At 40.2% G+C, this 22,292-nt stretch overlaps 1 protein-coding gene across 2 annotated transcripts; it reads right to left on the bottom strand.

Moving 5' to 3' along the window:
* Positions 1–329: 329 nt before the first annotated feature.
* Positions 330–5,652, bottom strand: hrh3 (histamine receptor H3). Of its 2 annotated transcripts, XR_004765275.1 has the most exons (4): positions 4,440–5,652; positions 3,554–3,720; positions 768–3,274; positions 330–403 (listed from the first exon to the last, which is right to left on the bottom strand). XR_004765275.1 is itself a non-coding variant. In XM_035417852.1 (3 exons), exons 1-3 carry the CDS (start codon positions 4,765–4,767, stop codon positions 2,402–2,404), a joined length of 1,368 nt encoding a protein of 455 aa, XP_035273743.1. In that variant the 5' UTR covers positions 4,768–5,652; the 3' UTR covers positions 330–2,401. The 2 variants fall into 2 exon arrangements, 1 of the variants encoding a protein (XP_035273743.1); XM_035417852.1 differs by having other exon boundaries at positions 330–3,274.
* Positions 5,653–22,292: the final 16,640 nt, after the last annotated feature.

The following is a 22,292-nucleotide window of genomic DNA, read 5'->3' on the forward strand; positions in this document are numbered from 1 at the left end:
CGGCTTTAAATGCTTATCAGATTGAGTCTTATGTGCTATGAATGACGCAGTTTTGCCCTCCATAACTTTGTGAAGTGCCCTTTGTGAAGAAAGTGACTCAGATATAGCAAATAATGCCTTTGTCATCTGTTGCCCAGTAACAGGGTTTGCAGTTTCCATGTAGGCTGGTTTTCATCAATGGCCTTTAAAATTAATTTGGTCAAATATAAATTAAAAAAATCTGACACCCTTAGACTTTCCTCCCTTCAACAATCTTTTCCCCCGCAATTTCATTTTAAATATCCAAATGCAGTTAATTAGTTTCAGAATAAAAACAGAACATCAGTATGTAATCTGTATGTACAGCTTTATTTAGCTAGCATGCATTGTGTCAAAGCTCCAGATGAGTATCAGCATCAACGACCTTCAGTCAGGATTGCAGAGGGGAAAAAGAAAAAAAAAAGTTTTCAAACACACATATCACCCATTTGGAAAAAGTGCCCCCTTAGTTACTCAGCCAATTAACCTAATTTAATTGATAATTTGATTCAGCTGATTAAGCACAGCCAACCTTGATTGCAGCCAGCTCTTTTGAATCTAAACCTCACTCGCATTGATTGTTACCATCAGAGTGAAGTAGTCACCAGTAAGTTTCAACAAGTACATTATGTCACGATCAAAGGAAATTTCACAAGAGATGAGGAAAAACATGTTGAAATATATCAGTCTGGAAAGGGTCACAGGCTTTAGGCTCTGGGACTCCACCGAACCACAGTGAGAGCCATTACCTCCAAATGAAGAACACTTCCCAGGGTTGATCAAGCTGCCAGAATTTCTGCAAGGCTCATCCAGCACAAAAGATCCCGGAAGAACATCCAAAGAACTGCAGTCCTCGGCTAAGGTCAGTGTTCATGACTCCACAGTAAGAAAAACACTGGGCAAAAATATGATTAATGAGAGAGTAGCGAGGAGGAAGCCACTGCTAACCCAGAGAAACATCAGTGCTTGCCTTACATTTTCAAAAAAAAAACAAAAGTACTTGAATAATCCCCACGCATTTTGGGATAATGTTCTATGGAAAGATTAGTCAAAAGTGGAACTTTTTGGGTGACATTGGTCCCATTATGTCTGGTATAAAGCAAATACAGGATTTCACAGCAGGAACATCATACCAACAGTCAAACATGGTGGTAGCAGTGTGATGGTGTGGGGATGCAATACTGCCTTGGGATCTGGGTGACTTGCCACCATTGATTTCTGCTCTGTATCTGAAAATTCTTAAGGAGAGTGTCTGGTCATCTGTCTGTGAGCTGAAGCCTAATTGGGTTGTGCTACAAGACTGGTTTTCTAATATGTACATACCATATTACGGAACACAGTCTATTTTGTGATGTCGCAATATTTACTACTGAGGACTGTTCTTTGCTGTTGTGCTTCTGAATCAGTATTATCCAAAACACAAAAGCAAGTCCACATATGAATGACTGAAAAGAAACAAAATGAAAGTTTTGGAGTGGTATGATCTCTGGTCCAAAACCTACCAATTTATCTGAATTACATAAAGCAGTTCTGCAAAGAAAATTGGGCTAAAATTCCTCCACATTGTTAGCTTGCAGTTATCGCTGCTGAAGATTGTGCAACCAGTTAAGTTTAAGGGGGCAATTACTTTTTAACATGGGTGATATCAGTGATCTTTTTTTTCTCATAAAATGTAATGATTTTCAAAAGTGTATCTTGAGTTCACTCAGGTTCCCTCTGTCTAAAATTACATTTTGTCTAAAGATCTGAAACCATCCAGTGTGACAAATATGGAATAGAGGAAATCTGGAAGAGGCAAATACTTTTTCATGGCACTGGTTTTCTAATATGTACATACCATATTACGGAACACAGTCTATTTTGTGATGTCGCAATATTTACTATTGAGGACTGTTCTTTGCTGTTGTGCTTCTGAATCAGTATTATTATTCCTAAAGAAGTTAAAGTGGTAGGACAAAAAGCACAGATATTACCAAGGTCAACTCTGTGATTCTATAATCACTTTGAGCAGACTTTTCTGTGATGGCACGTGCACCACTCACTGGCTATATAATTCAAAACGCAATGCCATAATGCTGTGCCTTTAACTTGCATTCATGCTGTTGATCATTGTATGTTTTCTATTGTGTTGCGCAAATAAAATATTTTAAACTGTATAAATCTAAAGAATGCAACAGCGTTTTTTAAAAAATCCCATTCTTTACACCCATGCAATGGTAAACATTTTGTTTATCCTTTTTTCATACTTTCATGGCAGTGAAAAAATGCCTAATTTAGTCTATATAAGGTTTATAAGCTTTTATGGGTATGGATAAATAGTTTTTTTACCCACAGCCATAAAATTATGAATGAAAGAATGAACCCCATGTGGCTAGCTCCCTCCCTAGCACTTCTGTTCAACATACTGGGGCTGAATTTTGATCTTGGAGGGGCAGAGCAGTTTTGCGAAGGCCCTCCTGAAGCTGGTGTGACACAATGGATACAGGATGGGGTTAATGGAAGAGTTGAGCCAAAGCAACCAGAATGAGATCTCGTACAGATAGTGCTGCACACACTGCCCATGACAGGCAGCTCTGATGATCATCAGCATGGTGTAGGGAGCCCAGCACAGTCCGAACACGCACACGATCACCGCCAGCGACTTGGCCACCTTCTTGTCGCGCAGGAGGCGGAAGCGCACTGGGTCGACGGCAGCCTCAGAGCGGCCCTGCTGGGCCCCGCAGGGCCCGTCCCCCGGCCCCTGGGCCAGGTCCTCCAGCTGCAGGGGAGGCAGGTCCAGCAGGTCGCTGTCCCGCCGCTTCCCGTCGCTGTCCCTCGTGGACGCCTTGGTGCCGCCCCTCCCATCACCGCCGCACCTGCTGGCCGCCGCCGCCCTGACGAAAAACACCTTCGGCTCCCCCCCGACCCTGCCGCACGGCTGCATCTCCCAGTCCCCCAGCGCCCCCAGCCCAGCCCCGCCCCCCGCCGACTGCCCCTCCCTCATCTGGTTCCGCCTCCTGATGTTGATGTAGATGCTGAGGTTGAAGTAAGTGACGCTGATGAAGGGGGTGAAAAACTCCACGGTGGAGGCTGTCATCAGGAAGTACCAGTTGAAGTAGAACTCTGCGTGACACTCGCCGTGCGGGACCACGCTCCCGCCCGCAATGTGCTCCCAGCTGATGATGGCCGGACCGTACAGCAGGAAAGCGGCCAGCCACACGCTCGCCATCTTCAGCACGGCCTCCCTGGTCACACCCTTCTGGCACCTGTAACTCACCTGACACAGAGGACCCGGCAGGCTAAAAATCACTGTTCTGCCTTTGTGATGATTCAGGACCATTGCAACTAAGGTTCACAAAGGAGGCATCCAAGACCTGTTACACAGACCTTCATTTATTAAACCATTAATTTATTTAACATTGTAACAAAATATGTTCTGCACTTCTGCTAAACTGTCTGGTGTTGGTTTGTGTTCCCTCAAACAATACAATGCAAAATGCTGATTTTGTGTGTCAAAATGCTGCTGCTTAAAGAGATGGGGACTGCGTTCTCTTACCGCTCTTGTGACACAAAGAAACCGGTCGAAGCTGATCAGAACGATGTTGAACACAGAGGCAGTGCAGAGCATGTAGTCCACCACGAGCCACAGTTTGCACAGACCTCGTCCGAGTCTCCACTCTCCAGTTAGTACATAGGGGATGTAGACTGGAATGCAAAACCCCCCTAAAAGAGATTTTTAAAAATGTGAAACATCGTTATTCACTGCAATGTCAAACTAGCATGCATTTGTTTTGGGACGTGGCAATATAGTCCTATAAAATCCTAATACAATAAACTACTCCATGGGAATCGTTTAACATGACAATCTCGAATTTCTAAGGGGGTAAAGAGTATTAACATCAGCCGTATTTGGTGATATGATGCTGCGGGCACCAGTTTAAAACTGTCAACATCGCGCTCTTAAAAATCTTATAAATCTTAAATCATAAAGTGTTTAACATTATTGTTCGTATTGTCAGTATTTTTCTTTTGGTCACAGAGTTCGTTCTTAATGCTACATACGCGCATTTTCTCTGTGCTTTATCTTACAGTGGATCATTAAATGCCATGTTAAACGCTTCAAAAGTTCATAGCTTTTTAGAATGTCCTCCAATCCTCACTGCTCTTGCAGTCGAATTGCTACCTTAAGTAAAAAAATAAAGATAAATAAAAAAAATAAAAAAAATGTAATCGCTGGATTACCAGATGCAATCGTCGTAACGATTGTAACTGCATAATGGCATTGGCAAAAATATACAATATATTTGTCAAGTTTATTTCTAAAGCGCATTTAAAATGACTACCGTCAACCAAAGTGCTGTACAATTAATACATCAGTGTACAAAACAGGATAAAAGGCATAGGCAGGTTATAAATAAGCATACCATACTGATTCAACTTACCAACAAGAAAGTCCGCTATTGCTAAATTCAAAAAGAAAAAGTTGCCTTGGGTCCGCAAACTTTTTTCCACGACAAATGCCAAAATTACAAGTGCATTGCCCATGACTGTGGCAAAGACCAGCAGCGTCATGAGCATTGCTAAAAATACTGATGTGGACGATGAGAACTGTTTATAATGAGGGACGCGTGTGTTCTCCGTATCCAGGTGAGAGGTGTTTCCCCGCATTAAGGACCAGTTCACCGTGAGAACGCTGTCCGGCTCTCCGACTTCTGGAGCGAGGGTGGAGTATCCGAATCGCTGTGGGGCGGCATTGAATGCGGATTGCATGGCTGCAGCCGTTTTCTTAATGTCATCCTAAAGTGTTGATCGTGAATTGCCTAAGCCCCGCAGGACGCAAGGGTGGTGGTCCAGATCTTAGAGCTACCAGAGGCAGAGCCCGAGTGAATCTCTTATAGCACAGGGACGCCTGTGTGCCGTTGGTCGTAGGTTCCTTTTGAGACGGTGAGGAAGGCTATTGATGCGATCAAACCGGCGAAATGACAGTATCATCGCAGGAAAGAGTTTATAGCGAGACGTTTTGTAAGCCTATTATGAACAGACATACATATTGTAAATAAGGCGAGTTTAATTGGTAGATCATCATTACAGTTCTCTTACTCCAGTTTTATACATTTTGCACACCTGTATGCCCACATTCTTTTTTGTAACTCAATCATTGCTATATTTTTAGCTTTATAAGGTCATTAATGCGTAATTTATGTATTACTCTGAGATTACATGTGAATCTATCACGCAGCCTACAAGTGTCAGGTGTTTGCCCAATAATTGGCCTTTGACGCTAGGGATTTGACTATTTAGATCAAATCAAGTTGGTCCAGGTAATAGGTTAGGTTTCCTTGCTGTCTCACTAGTCGCAATGAACTTTTACGTCACTCAGAGCAGCTGTAACCTACGTTGAGTTTAAGGCAAGTGGTGTCCAATTTTATCCGAAAACGGTCGATGTGCGTGCAGATATTTTGTTTTAGCCCAGCACCACGACTCCAGATTCAACTAGGCTAATTGATTAATCATGGTCTTCAATCAAGGTTGTGTCAAGTCCAATCATGCATCTTAGTGCTGGGCTAAAAGAAAAACCAGCATCCACATCGGCCCTTTTTTAATAAAACTGGACTGCTTTCGACCTATCAACTAACAGTAAATTCCAACAGGTGAACATCGCGTTTTAATTAAATTAAATTAAAGCACGAAGAGTCCCTGGTGGTCCTGCTTTAGCTTTACAATACAAGTAGGCTAAAGGTCGCACCGGGAGAGAAATTGCCTTGGCTATGAAAGTAAACATAAGAAATAATGTCATTGCAATCGGATTTTCTTGCTACACCGTTCAAACGGCATTAAAAATAGACCTCTTAAATATTAAGAACCGAGCGTGACTCAGTTTGCGTTTCTGATGTTTCAAGTCCTGCAGAGATCCATTCAGAGTAAACAAGAAAAACAAACGGGAGGAGAGGAGGCCATAGCCAAAATTATGCTCAAGAGAATAGCTGCGCCAATTGCCTTTTGTTGTAGGCTAAATCATGTCTTGCTAATTTCTAAAATCTGTTAAAATGATCTCAAATGGCGAGGAACCTTCTCAAGAGTTTTGAATCCACTCTTTCTGCTTGGTGGATTATTTCGGGCTATTGCTTCCTGCTTAGCCTGTATCAGAAAAGAAGACATCACTGGCGCTTTTGGGTGCTCTCCCGTGTGAATTTGTACAAATGACATCAGCCTATGTCCCCAGTTTCCCCTGTTTTCATGTGCTTTTGACAATTGTGTCGTTTTGTAATTTTACGCTTGATCCTGTTGTGTTGCTGGTTTGTATTAACATGGCTTGAATTTAATCTAACTTGAAGTTTGTCAGAGTTGTTCTTTGCCCGTAAAAATAATGACCTATAGGGACAAACAAATGTCTCTCTTGATCTCGACATTTGAAACAGTGATCCAGTCAACGTTGACATCAACTAAATATATAAAATATGATACACTTTTTTTCAGCAGACCGATACACTAGGTGCCTGTCCTAACGTGTCCTAACGTGGGGATTATCTGGTTTGATAACACAGGTTTCACGCACAGCATCACGTAGAGTAAATTAGCTGGAGACACGTTACTCAGAACACCCATTTTCGCGTTGGTTTTTTTTCCTAGTCATTTCCCCTCGTTATTTTTTTTTATCGCAACACTGATGGGGCCGTATCTCCCGTGTTTCCAAGCAGTTGCATTTGATGTGTGATCACCATTGGGAATTTTGATCATATGATTACTGATTTATCACCTGGTTAACAGTTATTACACAGAAGATGATATATAAGAGTGACTTTAAACCAAGACAATCTAAAAGTGTGAATTAAACATTATGTAGGCTCACAAGGCAATTCCCGTATTGCGGATAACTTTTTAATTTTTTAATTCACAGTCTAAAGACCCAGTCAATTTTGAATATGGTCAGAGTATAAAATAACGCCGTCACGATTAACATTTTTATACACCACAACAGAAACGTTGTTAAACGTTATTTATAGACGTGCGTATTCACATGGTCACCATTCAGTATGCAGCCTCATTATCCGAGAGAATCAGTCACTAGGGAAACCGACGGATAGAATATATGTACATCTGATTTCTGTCCGCTTAAAACGTGGAGATGTTCGGAGTAACATAGTTTAAGTTGACCTGTTGTGTAAAAGAAGCGTGATTTCGTCTAAATAAAGGATATGGGGATGGATCCATCAATCTATTATTTATTATTATTATAATTCAATTAAAAAAAAATAAAATAAACGAGTATCAGGTGCAGGCCAACCAAATCCAAAATTGTGCAGGAAATAGGATGGAAAGTGATCCCAACGAGAATGTTTGGAGAATACCATTATTAGTGAAAAATGAGAAGGGGCTTTCTGAAATGGCATATGATACAGGTTCCAAGGGTCAGACAGTCACAAAAATAGGTAGCTCAGTTATGTTACATAAATAACTACGGGGGTGGTTAGTCCTTTTTTTTCTTTCAATTATTATTATCTTTATGTCACAGTCTGATTTTCTATTTCATATAACAGTAGATGAGTAATGGACTGTGACCCACTTTAACAGAGCAGAAGAGAGAACTGGAAAAAGAGGAGACTTTTAAAAATTATGTATGAACAATGTTCAGTATAAGTAGATGAATGCACTTTTAAACGGAGGCTCCACAAAGTATAAAAATTGCAATTTAGACACTAGCTTACTATAAAGCGTTTCCTAAAGGTGCTTGTGCAAGCAAATCAGATACAAATACAATCAAAAAAAATAAATAATAATAATACTTCTATGTAGGAAACACATTCTGGCTATTATTTTGACAAATTATATTTTATTCTTGTGGAATAAGTTAAAAAAAAAAAAAAACTTCTTGACTCATTCAACTGATCAGAAAACACATTTGGAAGTTAAAAAAAAATCTAATAATAATACCACCCCAGTGACTATTAAATGTCCATTATAATTCAAATCTGGGAATGAAAGGGGTTATCACTTGATGGGTTCAAAATTGTCTTGGGCTCCTAACACAAAGATTAGTAATACAAATCAGCCAGTGCATGGCCACAGCTGTTGGAGTCATAATAAACAATGGAAATGATACAGGAAGATGTGAACAAGAAGACATGATGAGACAGACTTTGGCTTTGAATCATCTTGAAGAAAAAGTATGAATAATTCAGATAAAAGAAAACCACCTTGATTCATTCATGATAATACCAGATTAATTTCACTCCGAGCAAGATACTATTCACACCAAAACGTTTGCATCAGTATCACATGTTCATACCGTGGAGTCCCCCAATTTGTTTCGTATTGATACTACATTGTTAACGATTAGGCTGCACAAACACCAGGCTTCAAACCAGGCTCATGACAGCCAGAATAAATACTGGTCACAAACTGTTTTCACGACAGCCTACAGCAAGCCTATATATATACACACAAAGCCCAAAATAGCATTTCCACATATAGTTCACATCACACATGCATTCAACCAGGGGTGTAGCACAAAATTCTGGGCCCTATACATAAGCAGTCTCTGTGGGCCCCCTTCCTCTCTTGATCCATGATGCATGGATCCATTCACGCATCATTTCAGGCTTTTCGAGGGCCCTCCTCCCATTCGGGCCCTGGGTAGTCAGTCCCACTTTTCCCCCCACTACGACGCCCCTGCATTCAACAGCCATCTTTGTAAAAATTCAACAGTTAGGACTTATATACACATATATGCAGGTGAGTACTACGGGGTGCATACATCTGTAAGCTTGTTCAGGGCTGATATTGCCATAGGGACAAAACTCTTCACAAAATATGGCATTTTCCATTTTAGAGTTCTGTACCTCTGGCCTGAGTTAAGAAGGGAAACATAAGAGTTGAGGGGGTGATCCAGGTCATGAGTTACACTGAGTCCTTTATGTGTGATGGCTTTATCGTGGAGATCTAAAAGGTTGTGAGTGGGAAGACCAATAATATTTAAAGCAGTGTATGTGATATGGAGAGTTTGTTCTTTTGACTGTGCCTGTCAGCATAGTGTAGAAACAGGGTGAGCAATGAAGTAAAATGGGCTCTTGAACTTTTGCATACATATGTTTTAGTAACTGAATTTCCCTTTCAGTGTATTAAGGATGAATGGCTGTAATGTTGGTTTTGGTTAATGTTGAGTGTTTTCAGTTGGTTCAGATATGTGTGGTGTGGAATATTTTGGATGCTTGCAGAGATTTCTGGCAGCCAACCAACATTACAATGGCTGGTATTGGGGCTGTGCTTGGGGGGGTTTGTGGTCTGGGGCAGGGGGTATAGTTTGGGTGATTCCTGGCCAGCTTGTGTACGATGTGTGTTTTGTTGTTTTTGACCACAGGCCACTGGATGCCCCAGTACTGGTCATTGTGGACCTGGTGGGTTGCCAGAGTTTTCGGTGGGTGTTTGGAACAGTGTCCTTCCTACACTGGGACTGTCTGGAAAGGTCATTTTGGGGGCATAATTGATTTAATAGGAAAGCAACACGAATCATTCTCATATTAGGATGAAATAGAGCAACAGCTCCGCAAATGAACCTGTAATTAGGCTGCACTTAACTGGAATCACCGCTGCGTTGTCAAAAATAAGTGTAACTATGTAAATACATACAAATGTATTAATAGCCTAATGCTATTGTTCTGTTCTTTATCTTATAGGAGATGCAATTTCAACATAAATGGGGGAGGCTCAGGGGGGTGCCTGTCTTGCTATGTACAAATTTCAAAAACTGAACAGAAGGGAGAGTGAGAGAGGAGTGCAAGTCACAGCAGGTTGTCGGTGACGAGACACCCCAGCCGTTGCTGCCTACGAGGCGTGTGTTCCTCCCGGCTAGAGCGTCCCACACAAAATGCAGATTGGACCGGCAAAAACGGAAGAAGGGCTGGTTTTTTTTTGTCATCAAGTCTCTCATACACGTCTGGAACATATTGCTCTTTGACATCTGGATTCTTTCAGGCTGAGTTGCCAATGTTAAATTTAGATTTTTACTGACACATTGGTCTGTGTTTAGCCACATTTACTGGCATTACGTGAGCAGTATATAATGATATGAAAATAAAAGTAAAAGGCATGTACCCATCCTACTCCGAAACAACCTGTTGTCCCTTGTAGTCAAACTCTAAGTTTTTTTTTTTTTTTACCGCCTTTATCATATCCGGTCTTTCAGAGAAGTCTTCAATATTAAAATGCCATCGAGTATCTCTGCTGGCAACTGATTTCACAGATCTGTTTTGATATGGTTCATCTATGAAAAAAATCTCAAAAGTGCTGCGAGGTAGAGCTAGACTAACCCGGAGAGAGCGGAGAAGCATGGCTTTTTACTGGGTGAGGTTTAAATTAGGTACCATAATTGCTCAATTGGCAGGTCTTGGCTTAACTGAAAGTCAGTCATTTCATTTCCATTTACAGTGCCTCTTACTGATTGTCACTCTCATCACTGTGAGCTGGATAATGCTATCGTGGTGATAAAGCTATGGGCACCTATTTTATGAGCTTTCTGTACATCCTTTGTTTAAGTACCCAAAACAGTATGAGCACCTTGATTGTGTTGATTGACATGCACTTCCTGACACTGTTTACTACGTTGAAGTAAAATAAATGTATAAATAAATAAACAAATAATTAAATAAATATTAATTGGAAAAATCCAGGGTAAGTACTTTCAAAGCTTTCATTAGAATGATTGTGAATTACTGTTGCTGTTGTTATTGCTCGATTACAGTCTGGTAGACACACTAGTATTCTGATTTAAAAGCACTGTTGTTAGGCAGTGTTGATGTAGAGATGAAAGAGAGAAGGCAAGTGCACCAATTCTGCTTGTCCATATTTTTCATTTATTTTTTCCTTCCCCAGCTCTATTCTTTCTTGATCTTTAATGCAATATGTTATTTTTTTAAATAAGATGGTTGGGAGATAGGAATAAAAATGAGGCTCTGTGTACCCTCCTGGAATATGAGGCAGCTTTGAACATGGTGGTTGCTATGACTACAGCAATTATATGATTTTTATTTTTATTTTTTGTCTACATTATATGTGACATAAGCTGGTCTGTCCTCATCTCCCAGCAGACTGGGAAATAATAGATACATTATGTAGATGTCAACATACCTCAGACATGCCTTAAAAGTAGTTACTCAAAAAAAAATAAAAAAAAATAGATGAATATAATGCAAATAAATCAGTCCATTAAAACTCTAATATTAGTGCTGTTCCAGTAAAATGGTTTGTCTCCTTAGCCAGTGTGGTGCTGAAATTAACACAAGATGACTGCAGTTAAGACAAGTAGCCTCACAATCCTGTTTTCCAGTTCATCACACTTTCCAACTACAAAACTAGTGTTGTCCAGATGGTCTATACAGATAATAAAAGAGCACCCAAGTGGATAATATTGTGCCATAACTCATAAGCTAACACTTGGTTTGTATGTACTCCCAGTAACCCTTTTGCATGAGTCACCTTCCATGTACTGAATTGGTGCTGTCACCATGGCGATGTCCTGTAACTCCCAGAATCTTGAAGCTTGCAAAGGTTCTCTCTTGCCCAAAATGCAGGTTCAGGGAAGATAGAAAAGGACCCTCTCCTGAACCTGTGAATAGTGCTGAAGTAGTCAGCTGTAAAAAAAGAGACACAACAGCATTTTAGAATGCATGACCTGACTATTGTGGCACCCCCCCCATATTCAGTCAAGTTCATTTGAATTGGGAACATTGTACGGAACATTCTTACTCACGGGTGTATTTATTTATTGATATCATAAACCAGTTTTGCTTTTATTATTCAAGGTGGTACATTTCACTCATCTTGAATACATGAGAGAGAGAGAGAGAGAGAGAGAGAGATGAGCAAATGAGAAAATGAGAAAAGACAAGATAGCAGGGAACAGAAAATGCATTTGTTACTACAAGACCAGAAGTTTATTCCACTCAATTTCCCCACATAATAGCAAATGAGAGCAAATTGCACTTCAAAATACAACTGTCTTGACAATTCATAATTTTCTCTAGCACTCTTCACTTTTTAAAAACTGTCCATAGTGATTTATGGAGCGAACAAATTGCATTTCATGCCACCCAAGCAGTGTATTCAGCATGTCCCCTCAGGAAATCCCAGGCCCATTTCAAAAACTAACTATTCAAAATTGTTCCATAGAGATTACCGTTTAGCCATTTGCCCTAAACGTTATGGTGCCCTGAAATGGTGTGACTATGCATAAGAAGTGCTGTAATTTCTACATGGTGAAACCAAAATGTTGACCACAGTTTAACCACATGCAAATTGTGTTATTACAAATCTAAAATTGTGTAATACAGTGCCAAATTAAGAAAAAATATTTTTGTCCCAAACATTATGGAGCTCACTGTGTGTGCGTGGGTGGGTGTGTGTGTGTGTGTGTGTGTGTGTGTGTGTGTGTGTGTGTGTGTGTGTGTGTGTGTGTGTGTGTGTGTGTGTGTGTGTGTCTATATATATATATATATGTGTTTATGGTTTATTATTATTTTAAAACAACTGTAATAGATACCTCTTTCCTGCCATCTGCTGGGAATAGAAAGAGCCACTTGATTTAATCTTTTGGATGAGGTGCATGAGTGAATTATGGAATAAATTAGACAAGCTATTCAACCAGGGGCCACAGGCATACTCTGGGACCTTCATCATTACTTCAGTCCATTTTTCAGATTTGGGTAGGTTCCAGGTATTCCTCAGTGCAGTTGTCCATCTAACTCAGTATTCCTGCTACGTGTAATAGGGCCTAGGTGTGTCAGGGCCCCAACTGTTGTCAAGGTATCAGCATGTCATAGACTACTACACTTACATAACATTTAGGTATTCCGTAGACGCCCTAACAGAATCCTTCTCCTGAAAAAAAAAAAAAACAGTCATTTGATACAGCAAGAAATCAAACGCTGGCCTGCTTTTGGGTATATATCAGACAAATTTACACCCTCATTAAATGTTCCTGGTGAATCGATGGGCAGCTGAATTACTTACCTCAGATTAGGTAAGAGCTAAATCATCAGAGTCAAGAGTAGCAGTCAGTACATAATTTTACAAAATAAAGTGGGTTGTGGGAGTATACTTTTGTAGTCTTATCTAGCATAGGTAGGGCCAGCAAAGCCATATGAAATGGTCAGCATTAGTTTAAATGGGTGCGTTTTCAGTCGGTGTCTCTGTTGTGCTGATTGTAATGGGGAGGTCATCCTACCATTGGGGGGGGGGGCCCTTTACAGAACAGACAGTTAGATGACCAGTGAATGTGGAAGAGAGTGGTCTGGATTGTTATTATCAAACCTTACAGGGCGCACGGCCTGATAGTAGATTGCAGGTAAGAGGGTGCTCCTCCTCTTGCTACAGCACAGGCCAGAACTAGAGATGCGTGTGTTATTCAGGCTGTAATTGGCAGCTAGTGGCGGGAGATAAGGAGAGGCATGACTTGCACACACTCTGGCTGATTGTTGACCAGATGAGCGGCATCATTTTGAACGAGCCGGAGGGGCCTGGTGGTGCCTCTGCGACGACCAGCTCAGTTGTGGTCACATTAGTCCAGCAAGGCTCTGAATAATGAGCTGGGTAGCATGTGTTGCAAGGAAAGGAGGTTTTTTGCGGAAATTGCAGAGAAGAGATTGGTAGCTCCGAGAGCCATCTCTGTTGAGTGGTTATATGTGAAGCCAGACTGCTGGGGGTCAAAAAGGTTGTTCTAGAAAAGTGATGACATGTTTGTTCTATTCCAATTTTATTATCTCTGAGTGCAGGGATAGTATGGATAGCTTACTCAGTGGACCCCACGCCCCTCAAAAGCAGGATGGTGCTGCAGGATCCGGTGTCTTGATTTTCTAGGATGTCCCAGACTAATAGAGACAAAGTGCAGAATCAGAGAAGAAGACATGTGCAATTATCACTTTTTCATCAGGGTGGCTGTCTGATTCATCTGCAGGTTAGGTGTGCCAATACTCTAAGGTGGGTAGTGTGAATGTGCTAATTAGAATATTAATGGCTATAAGTGACTGATTAATCCGTTATTTTGTATAATACCATTTGGAAACAGGTTATCAGGCAACACTTAGCAACGATTATTTTCCAGAGGGCATTTAAAAAATATATATTTCAGATGATGATTCCCTGGCTGTTTATCAGCCAATCCAGCTGAGTTCTCACCATAATGAAGAAAAATCCCCAAACACCAGTCTGACAGATCAGAAACACTCTTTAGGAAGCAGTCCTGGATGTGTCAGTGACTACTGTCTGCAGACGACAACAGAGTAGACACTCAGCAGCTGGTGATGTCTGTGGGTCTCAGACTTCAAGCAGTCATTGCATGCAAAGGATATGTGGCAAAGTGCTAAACATGACTACTTTCATTTACATAACATTAACATGTCGCAAACAGTATGGTAGCCTAAAATATAGGTGCTGAAGTGTGGGAAATGTACTTCCTGTATTTAATTCTTCACCACAGTCTATTCATTTGCAGTTACTGCCATCTACTGGACCAATTAAAAAAAAAAGAAAACATGATTGTGAGGAAGAGCCAAAACAAAAGATGTGTCACGGTAGAAATCGCAGAAAATTTCACAGCGAATGAGCCAAATTTGCCATGAATTAGGATATTGATCCAGGTTGGGATATCTTAAATGACTAAAATGAGTCTTGACCTTGGTTTATCACCCCATCTGAAAGCTGCTGTCTCCAAAACAGAGCATTGTATTGGAACAACACAATGAGGCAATGGCTTTTTAGCTTAAGTGAGAACTCTGTCCCCTACTGGCCAACCAACATCGCTTCCAGCCACAACTCTTCTAGTTCCACAGAAGTTCATAACCGTTTCTGAGAATTATCCAGGATATTTAACCCCCCAGGAGGAAAGGGTTTCTGCATGTGCATTAAGGCTGTGCGTAATATTATTTTAATTATCTGGAGGTGCTATAACTGCAAAGTGGTCATTAAGTTAACATGGAGATGTGAAGCTAGATGAATAACCATTGCAGATGCAAATTAGTCTTGAAGGTGCAATAAGCATTCAATAATTAATGGATATATTAACATGTACTGTAGAAAAAAGAAATGCTCAAAGGATTTAACTTGGGGTGGGGGTGGGGGGGGGGGTAGCAGTGGGGTGTGAGTCTTATTATGCAAACACAGGATCTACAAAGTCAGATAGTCAGCACAGAAAAGATCGGAAAGGCTTTCATGTGCTTTGGCACATGGCCTCCTATAGTGCAGAGTACTCCTGAAAGCTCAAATAAGAAACAGGCACATCCACTGCTGGTGCATAATGTTCTCAATGAGCAGCCCAATTAAAATGAGCTGACATGCCCTAACAGAATCCTTCTCCTAAAAAAAAAAAAAACAGTCCTTTGATACAGCAAGAAATCAAACACTGGCCTGCTTTTGGGTACATATCAGACAAATTTACACCCTCATTAAATGTTCCTGGTGAATCGATAGGCAGCTGAATTACTTACCTCAGATTAGGTTAATTTACTCTAGATGCAGAGGGGCAGTGAATCCTTTTTTTCACACATTCATTTTATGTTTGTAATTGCTATTGATAATTGTGGGAAGTTTTATGACTCGATAGTAAGACAACCTTATGATCCACAGGTCAAGATTCTACCCTTAGATTTAAACAGTGTGGTTGGGTGGGTCTGGGCATTTCTTAAATTCACTGTCGCAAAATCTTTAGAATCCCTGTCTTCAACTGTGTGTGTAAGCGTGTTGCTGTGTGATGGAATGATGTATTTTAAATGGCTTGCTGTGACATTGCTGCACTATGGTAGGCTTAAAAAAGCATTAACATGCACTTGCACATTTACAATTACACGAGTGGTACAAATAAAGATATTTCATTTAAAGTCTGAACAACCCCCAATTCATAAGGCCATCCTGCGGCTCCTGCGGCACTTGCCTCTCCAGAGAATTTTTGGTGAAAATCACCTGATAATCAAACTATTAAGGCTGAATAAACGATGGCATGCAGGTTATATTTCTCATATAACTAAGGAGAATACAGTTATATTTTTGGATAAGAGAGCCCCTATTCCCACATTGTTTATTTATTTGACTGCGGGTTACTTTATTTTACATGTTACATTTTTTTTTTTCAGACAATGCCCTGGTATAAATCCAGTGATGCAAAATGCTATTGTTACGAAGAGCGGCCTTGAGCGATAGACAAAGATGAAAGCGGACATCTGGTATCAAAAGAGTTGTTTAACTTCCACTTAACAGCTGATCAAAGATTAATCAGCAATACAAATATCCAGGCATCTCATCATTATATTTATATATATTTTTTGACAGCTCCTATGTTACAGTACTAAGCAGTAAAATTTTGATGCCAGTCTCTTGTGCTGCAGTGTGGTTTACAGAAGTGCGCCCATTATCAGACCCCCATAGGAAAACAGATAGTGTATACAGTGTTGACAGGGAGTCAGCAGGGCTTGAGAAAGAGACAGTGCTTTTCAGTTGCGAAACATTCTTCTTGATCAGTATTGTGTAAACCTTAGGGTTACCATAATACAGTGTAATCATGTTTCTGGGTAGCCAGTGTCATGGAGAACAAGTTGGTGTAAAGATAAGATGAAAAAGAAGTCAGATGTGTACATGCAAATGTTTATCAAATATGTTATGACTGTAAAGTTGATCAGGGTCCGCTATGGCTTTATTCAGACGGTCATGCAAAATGGACAATGTGTTGCAGATCCTTAGAATGACCCTGCAGGTTTTCCAGAGCATGACTGTGAAGAAGAATGCATGTGAATTTAATTGTTACAAAACACGCAGTGAATGACCAGGCAGTAATAACCTCTTCTCAGCCCCTTTCTCTTCCTCTTCAGCAGAATTAACATAAATTTTTCTCTATATGTCTCATCTAGTTTCACAGAAGGAAGGGCTTAAAAGTAAATAAATAAATAAATAAATAAAAAAAGGCTTGACCTTCAGTAGAGGACACTGGCTAATGAAAATGCATCATTTCCATGGGCTTGGCTTATGATAGCAAAAGAGGACCCCTTTCCCTCACCTCATTCCACACTGCTGGAATACTGGATCGTTGTGAGTAAATAGACTGGACTGATGAAATGTCAGTGGCAGTTACTTTCAAAAAACAACTTACCACACTTTGCTGTCACAGAATTATTTTTTGTGATAACTTCTGTATCCCCAGGATCCCCATGGAGAGTGATGGAGTGATCGGTTTGACTGGCTTAAGGCTCTCCATATTTTAGTCCCCATTTTAGTCGCATGCAATTTTTATTGAATTCCAATTGATTAAATTGCAGAGGATTTAATGTCAGGCCAAACCTAATTACAAAGCCTGCAGTTCGATTAATTCCGTAATTGACAATGTCTCACTGGAAGGCGTCATGTTTTGTAACTTCATTTGAGGTGGTTAAATCTGACCAGCATTAAGAAGAGTTACTGAGCAAAACACTGAGGTGGAATTAAATGGCCTGAGCAGTAATTATCTGAATGGAACTGGCACTGACTATTAGTTCTACGGTATTATATGGGAATTGTACGGACAGAATTGAATTTATCAGTTAGACTTGCTTACATTGTGTTGCTTGCCTTGCAATTTTCCCGAATTCAAGATAACTAATGCTTTGTTTTCAAACTCCGTGACTACGAAGGCAAATGGTTCTTTACTGGCCAACAGGAGGACTGCAGATAGGGGTAAAAAAGTGAGACTTTTTTCCTGGGTCTGAGCTCCCAATATATTTTGACCCTGGCCTAAGTACTAATTGCTGCCCAGCACTATATTTTTTAGTTACGATATTTTGGTCCCTGCCAGTCTTACTGGTGACTCGCACTTTCCGGTGATTAACTAGCTGCAGATCTGCTGTCCCCTGCCCCTTAAGAAACAGACACTGTATGTGATTTACCATGAAGATACGTTTAAAAAAAAAAAATTTTTTTTACTGATTTTCTCCATATGATGAAAGAGTAAAAAAAGGATTTCCTTCAGTCTTTTTCTTTTCGGTGTTTCAACTTTAACATTTGCATTGCATTTATACTGGTTGTGCATGTAAAGTCCTACCCAAGAATCGAACCAGTGACCTTTAGTTTACAAGTGTGCTTTTTACAAATGGCATCACATGCATTCTTATATTATATTATATATATTATACATATTCACATATAATATTATTATTGGTTACAAATAATGCTAAAGTCATACTTCATTAATTAACACTGAAGAGAGGTTGGTGGTTTATACACTGCATAAAATTTCCCTATTATCTCTGTTGTTAACAATTTTCGTAGGATTGACCATTTGACCTGCATTATGTTGATATGGTTTTAATAAAAGCCTGTTAAGTCGGATAACTATGGCTTTGTTAATCAAACAAAGCCAGTTCTATGCACATTACGGGCACTAAGCGCATTATTTCTGCTGAATGATAGGGGAAAAATACACTTCAGTAATACTCTTATTACTGGAATTTGGCAATTATGCACCTCTGCGAAATGGCCATTGAAGCAGTCATAGTAAAGACAAAGATGTGTAAGATGTATTCATTTGCTACTCTCAGAAGCAATTGGATGACTAATATAATTTCCAGAACTCCTTGGTGCCAGTAATGATTTGAGTAGCTTTTAACAGTGTACATTAACTAATCTGATCGCCTCATATTTGAAAGGCTAATCAACTTAAACAGTTCTCATGTGCTTCCCAGTCAGCCCTTCCTCGTAAGCCTTCACCAGTGAAAATAATCAATCTTCTTTCATGATGTAATGTTTTGTCTGGCCTCCTCAGTTCCAGCTCCTTCCTCAATTTCAGAGTGCTCTCCACTGCCAGTTTTAAACTTGTCATTTTTTCTTAATTACCAATGTCAGTTTCAGGACAAAATAGAAAGCTGCTGGTGGCGGAGAGGGGCAATAACTTAGGGTATTTTAGGCTTTCCAGTTTGAAGAGAAGTTCAGGAAGCCCAGAGGATTGTCACAACAAAGCACTTCTCATTAAAAGTTAGACCTCATTGGTAGTGCAAGAGGAGCTACTGCAGAGTTTTATTTATTTATACCCACACTCCAGCTACATCCAGCTCAGCCCCTCCCTGCCATGTGAGCTTGGTGGAAATGCAAGCATGACTTGTGCAGGATTTGCATGGGTCATTATAAACCTCAAAATGGTGTTAATTGTAAACACTGGTGGTTGCAAACATGAAATTCCTTTAGCCAATTTGGGATTGGTTGAGCGTTCTTAAATGTCATGTTTAAATTTGTCTAACAAATTTATTTGTGCAGGGAAAATGCACATTTGGGCGGCACAGTGATGAAGTTGAGTAGCACTGTTTCAAGAAGGCAGCGAGTTCGAATCCTGGCCGAGGGCCTGTCCGTGCGGTGTTTGCATGTTTGTGGGTTTCCTCCGTGTACTCTGGTTTGCTTTTGTAGTCCAAAGACATGCCGGTTTGTGTGAGTGAATGGTGTGCAGCCCTGTGAGGTCTTATTGATTGCAATAAGACATAAATAATTTTACTTGTAAATCAGATGCATGGCTACGCTGTTGGATATCTTACATAATCATCTTTGAGAAACAGACCTCGTTTTTGGGCACTCAGCCAGTCACTGTATCATCTCTTTCGGTGGAGATTCGGGGGTAGTGTCTGCTGTTGCCATCTGAGGAATCTGAACCTTGCGTGTGGGCCTTATTGGTGTTTGGTGTGTTCAGGGTCTGCCATTTTTGTCTTTAATAATAATTACCAAATTAAATCAAACAAATGGATTTTAGATCTTGGATAAGTGAGAAGATTTAAGTTTTTGAGACACGTGTGTTCAGTATTCAGAGTGCTGGATGGTAAAATGAGGGTGTAAACTGGTGAAAACCTCTGGATTCAGAACATAAACGTTTTACTGAATTCTCACTTTTCAGACAACACACACTGACCTTTTCCCACTTATTTGTAGCTGTTATTATTAAAAAAGCATGAAAAATTGAGGGCACATTGGCAAATAGGGCAGAGAGCAAACTGACTGTTCAGAGTGTAAAAAAGAAAAGAAAAAATAAGCTGCAAAACACCAAGCAAATAAATATTCTGCAAACTAACTGAAACATGCATTTTGAATGAACTATTTCTGATAGACCCATCAAACATGAAAATATCAAATGTTACACCACATGAAGATGCATTACGTATTGTGACCATGTGAGAGGCATAATCAGAAATCTTCTCTTTCAGACGGTTTGTGTTTTTAGAAAGAAAGAGTGAATGCGAAGCATGGCTTTTGACCTACCTCAAAGCACTCAGGAAGGTTAACCAGCACAGAAAGAAAAGGACTGAAGATGCTTTTTCTAGAGTCAGACTGAGTTCTGTGCTAACAATATACACCCAAACAGACTTTGATCTTCAGAACTTTTTTTTTTCTTTAATAGAGAGGTCACAATTCCCATGGTCTCCCCACTCACTCAAAGTTGGTTTGGATTTTTCATTCATTTCTTGTCTCTCTGCAGTGTTTATATACACTGTTCTCCTTCTTGTCTAATGCCCAGGTTCTTTCTGTGACTTGTGAGGATGTTTTTTTTAATGGGAATGAACACAGTTTATCTACTGTTTTGGTGGCTTTTTTTATTCCCAGAAAAAAATATTACTCTTTGATGTCCGTCATGCACAAAATTATAATGTGAAATTTGTCTGCGATATTAGGGGAACACGTATAGCCGCAAGAGAGTGTGCAGAAACCATATACAATTGATGGGGCCAATTTTCTTTGAGCAAACATGAATGGCCTCAGCCATTAAAATAATTTTAAAGGGATGAAAGGTAAAATTCTTGCACTTAGTCAAAACAACAGAGCGGAGCAAACAGAAAACTTGTGTAATCCAAAAACTGTCATGTGCACAGCCTTCTTCTATTGAAAAATAGTTTGACATGGAAATATAGCTGGGGTTTTTTTCTACCATGATATAACCAAATAATAAACACTTTTGAATGTTTTTTTTTTTTCAACTGTAGATTGAGTGCCTTGGATTTTTCTGTTTCTTCCTCTACAAGGAAATGCTGCTTTTAATAAAATCATAAAAGCATCATCATCTTGTATGAATCAGAAGTTACCCTCCCTTTTGATTCAAAGCCCAGTATGTTACACATACAGTGTCACCTGACTCCCAGACTCCCCTTCTGTGACTGACAGGCGGTGACGGGTAAAACGGGGCTCTGCCGTCAGACAACTCGCCGTTATTGGTCGCCGGGGCGCGACAATTTGGCAAGGCCGCGCTCCGGAGCGCGTCCAACCTGTTCCCACGGCGGAACGAGTCGGCGAAAGCGTCTGGCAAGGCCTTCCGCAGCGGGGTTTTTTTTTTCCGGTTTAATAGCCGCGGTATCCGGCGCCATCTGTCACACTCTGCAGGCGGGGAGACGGGGCCCGCCACGCGCTACGCTGGCTAAGAAAGCAGTCCGTACCCATGCTCCTCTCTGCTGTCAGTCAGGCAGCCGCCACCCAGCGATCTGATAGACGCGCTCTCACTCAGACTGCAACTTCAAGACTTCCGCTCTCTTTTAATTACGGTGAAAACTTGTAGGAAAGTGGCAAGCCGGTTTTTGAATAATTGGAAATAGCTTTGAATGCTGCTTGTAATGCATTCCTATATTTCATTTTGCATTTATCACATCATGATTAATCTTGGTAAGGTGGTGCATTTGTCCACACGCACACACATGCACACACACACACACACTCACAATCACATACTAATGAAAGTCAAGGAAGCCATTATGAAGCTGAGAAATAAGAAGAATAAGAAGAAGAAAAAACAGCGACATAGGCCAAACCTTACATAAAATCATTACTGGTGAACTCAGAAATCACAAAAACTTTCTCTTAAATGGAATGTTTTGGGAGCTCCTGCTTCTTTTGATCAAGACCATTAAAGTTAAATCACTTATCTCTAATGCATAGCATCTATTGCCGACTATTGCTATTGTCAGACAAAACAATGCATTTTCATTTACTTTCATTCTGTGTTCAGTGTGTGCATTTGTCACCGTTTGATTCATTTTTTGTTTCTGACAGTATGACAAGAATTTAAATAATGCATTTGTATACATTGCACAAGCTCAGAGAGCAGGAAAAGATGGTGGACAGTGAGGAAAGACATAGCAGGACAGAAATACAGCGATTTCCTTAGGGAGGATGTTTGTACATGAGGAACTGCTGAGGTTCAGGCTGGCAGAATGCACAGGTGCACTATATGCAGTAAATCTTGACTTCCATGTCCATGTTAATAATTCACTGACATTTTCTGTCCGAATCGTGATTATTTTTTAATTTATGAGAGTCTGAAT

Source organism: Anguilla anguilla, chromosome 5 (assembly GCF_013347855.1).
Source record: "Anguilla anguilla isolate fAngAng1 chromosome 5, fAngAng1.pri, whole genome shotgun sequence".
In the NCBI taxonomy this organism is placed as follows: Eukaryota; Metazoa; Chordata; class Actinopteri; order Anguilliformes; family Anguillidae; genus Anguilla; species Anguilla anguilla.